The sequence below is a fragment of the Cyprinodon variegatus genome, unplaced genomic scaffold (assembly GCF_000732505.1).
Source record: "Cyprinodon variegatus isolate N-32 unplaced genomic scaffold, C_variegatus-1.0 Scaffold76, whole genome shotgun sequence".
NCBI lineage: Eukaryota > Metazoa > Chordata > Actinopteri > Cyprinodontiformes > Cyprinodontidae > Cyprinodon > Cyprinodon variegatus.
The window spans coordinates 168,932-171,460 of NW_015150529.1; the positions used below are offsets into that span (position 1 = coordinate 168,932).

Consider the following 2,529-nt stretch of genomic DNA (forward strand, 5'->3'; position numbering starts at 1 on the left):
CAATCTATCATCTATATTTTTTAAGTAAATTCAAATTATACTATACCCGCAGCCTTTGCTAGCAAATAGACAAATATTTTCAAACATCCCTGCTTTCTAGATAAAAGGTATAGTGGATAAAAGTCTTTCAGGTTTGAGGTTTGGGTGAACATCTTTTCCATTGTCATTACTTACCTACTTTTATCAATAATCATTCTGCATAAAATTGATATTTACAAGTACTAATACCTACATAAATTAAATATTTAATATGTTTTTATTAAAATAGTTATTTATCTATGATTTCACTGAAGACCCCTAGATGACTTGAGTCGTTTTCTCTTTAACCCATAAAACACAATATCTATTTCTGTACTTATTATTTTTAATTTTACTATATTGACGTGCATAATTAAACCCAGTTTTTTTTTGTTGTTGTCAAGTAATTGTTAATATATAAAAAATTAAAATGTTTTGAATATTCCACTTGAGATTATTATTGTTGCAAACCATCTCTATTAGAGAGAAATAAATGGTAGGGGTGGCCACTGATTGACTAAGGGTGGCCATGGCCACCCCTGGCCCCCTATCTAGCTCCGCCCCTGCTATATACTGAAATGAATAATTTTGGTTCTCTACTAAAAAAAAAAAAAAAACACTTTAGATTTTAAAATAGAAACATTTTTCATTTTTTTAAATATTTTTTGATTTAAAAATTCAATGTATAACATGGATGCATAAACACCTAATTTTATTTCACTGTTAAATTCTGTTTAAAGTAACAGATCATAATTAAAAATGTCTCCGGACCTTTACCGGTGGATGATTTTCTTTATTTCCGACCCCGATGATTTTTAATTGATTACCCCCTGGTATAGAAAAACAAAACAAAAACTTTACAGCTGAGTCCACTGGATGGCGACATAGAGCTTTGCAGAAATCTGAGCTTTAAGAATGAAGCAGATGCTGCACATCAGAGCATATCCATATTAAGTTCTCAAGGCCGGCACGCTGAGTAGGACTAACAGTGGGTGTCATGGCTGCTGAGGTGAGCAGGTTTCTTCCTGCTTGCCTCTGGCTGGACTTGGTTTTTTAATCATGATCAGGTGCAGCTGTTTCTCACCGTTCCTTTGGCTATAATCCCCTATGGTGTCCTGATGCCTAATATAATTGTTGCTTGTAAAAAACAAAACCCTCACATGCATTCAGTAATTTATAACTCATCACTATGTTTGCTTGTTTGTTCAGTGTGCGACTAAATGAGAGGAAGCAGAGAGGAGTGGAAAACAACAAGAAACTGGCTTATCTGATCGACATAAAGACCATTGCTATTGGTAAGAAATAGGAAGGTTGTTTGAAAGAACGAGGTGGTTTGTATGATTTCGACACGACAGGTAAAAAAAAAAAAGATGTCTACTGGGGTCTGGTGTCTTTGATATGCATCAGCTATGCTTTGTCAGGGTAAAAGGATTTGTAGAATATCAGGAAGGTTTTTTATTTTTATTTTATTTTATCTTTCTCATACAGTTTGTTGAACTTGAATAACAGTTTTCAGAGCTTAAATTCTGGAAAAATGTGTTTAAACGCTTCAGTTCTTGCTGCTTTGATTAAACTTATAACCTGTCAGGAAGTGAATGGGTTGGGTTTACATGTGCACCACTTTATTATTTCATTTTCTTTTTTTTTATTCATGTTTCAGTTTAATTCCAATGATTTTCAAACAGTTTTTGTTTTAGAGCTTCCTTCACAAAGATTTAGTCCTGACACAGAAGTGAATCTGTCACAAAATCGATAAATCCTATCGATAAACAAAAGCACCAGTCTCCATCTCTAAAGTGACACCTAGTGGATTAAAATGGTTCCTTACGCAAAAGTTTTTGAAGTATGTTTCCCACGCCAACCTTCACTTTCTAACACACTGGAAAAACAATCTAGAAATAAGTACACATTTCCGAAATTAAGTGTATTTACCCTTAATTTGAGTAGGTAAATGAGATGGTTTGCCAATGGAATGAGTATTTTTACGCTTAAAATAAGATATTTAGATAAAATGCACTTCAAATAAGACAATATAAATGCATTTTCTTATTTTAAATGTAATTTTTTTTGTTCCATTGGCAAAATGTCTCTTTTACCTTCTCAATTCAAGAACAAATGCATTTATTTTAAGAAGCAATCACGTATCTAGATTTTGATATTTTTCCAGTGCATAAATTTGCTTACATTTTGCATCCAGAAAATTCCTGCTGAAACTTCCATTATGCTTATACCATGAAGACCCTCTCATTTGCTAATGTCTCAGGTTAAGCTCTGGCTTTTCCTGCTTTAAATGAAACTTAAAGTACATATACACTAATAAGCCATGCCATTATTACCACTGAGATGTTCTTCTTTAGACTGTAGAGGAAACTATTGCTGGTTCTCATTGACGTTATGCCAGAAAACACGGTGGGAACTGTCCACTGCTGAAACGGGATATATGCAGAGATGGGAAGTAACGAAGTACAAATACTTCGTTACTGTACTCGAGTAGATTTTTCTGATATTTTT

At 33.4% G+C, this 2,529-nt stretch overlaps 1 protein-coding gene across 1 annotated transcript in view; it reads left to right on the forward strand.

The window, feature by feature from the left end:
- Nucleotides 1–2,529, forward strand: part of ift172 (intraflagellar transport 172) — an 87,082-nt gene that overhangs the window by 18,968 nt on the left and 65,585 nt on the right. Inside the window, exon 14 of the mRNA XM_015372829.1 lies at nt 1,228–1,313. Coding sequence (XP_015228315.1) covers nt 1,228–1,313 — 86 coding nt within the window. The remainder of the gene's footprint in view (nt 1–1,227; nt 1,314–2,529) is intronic.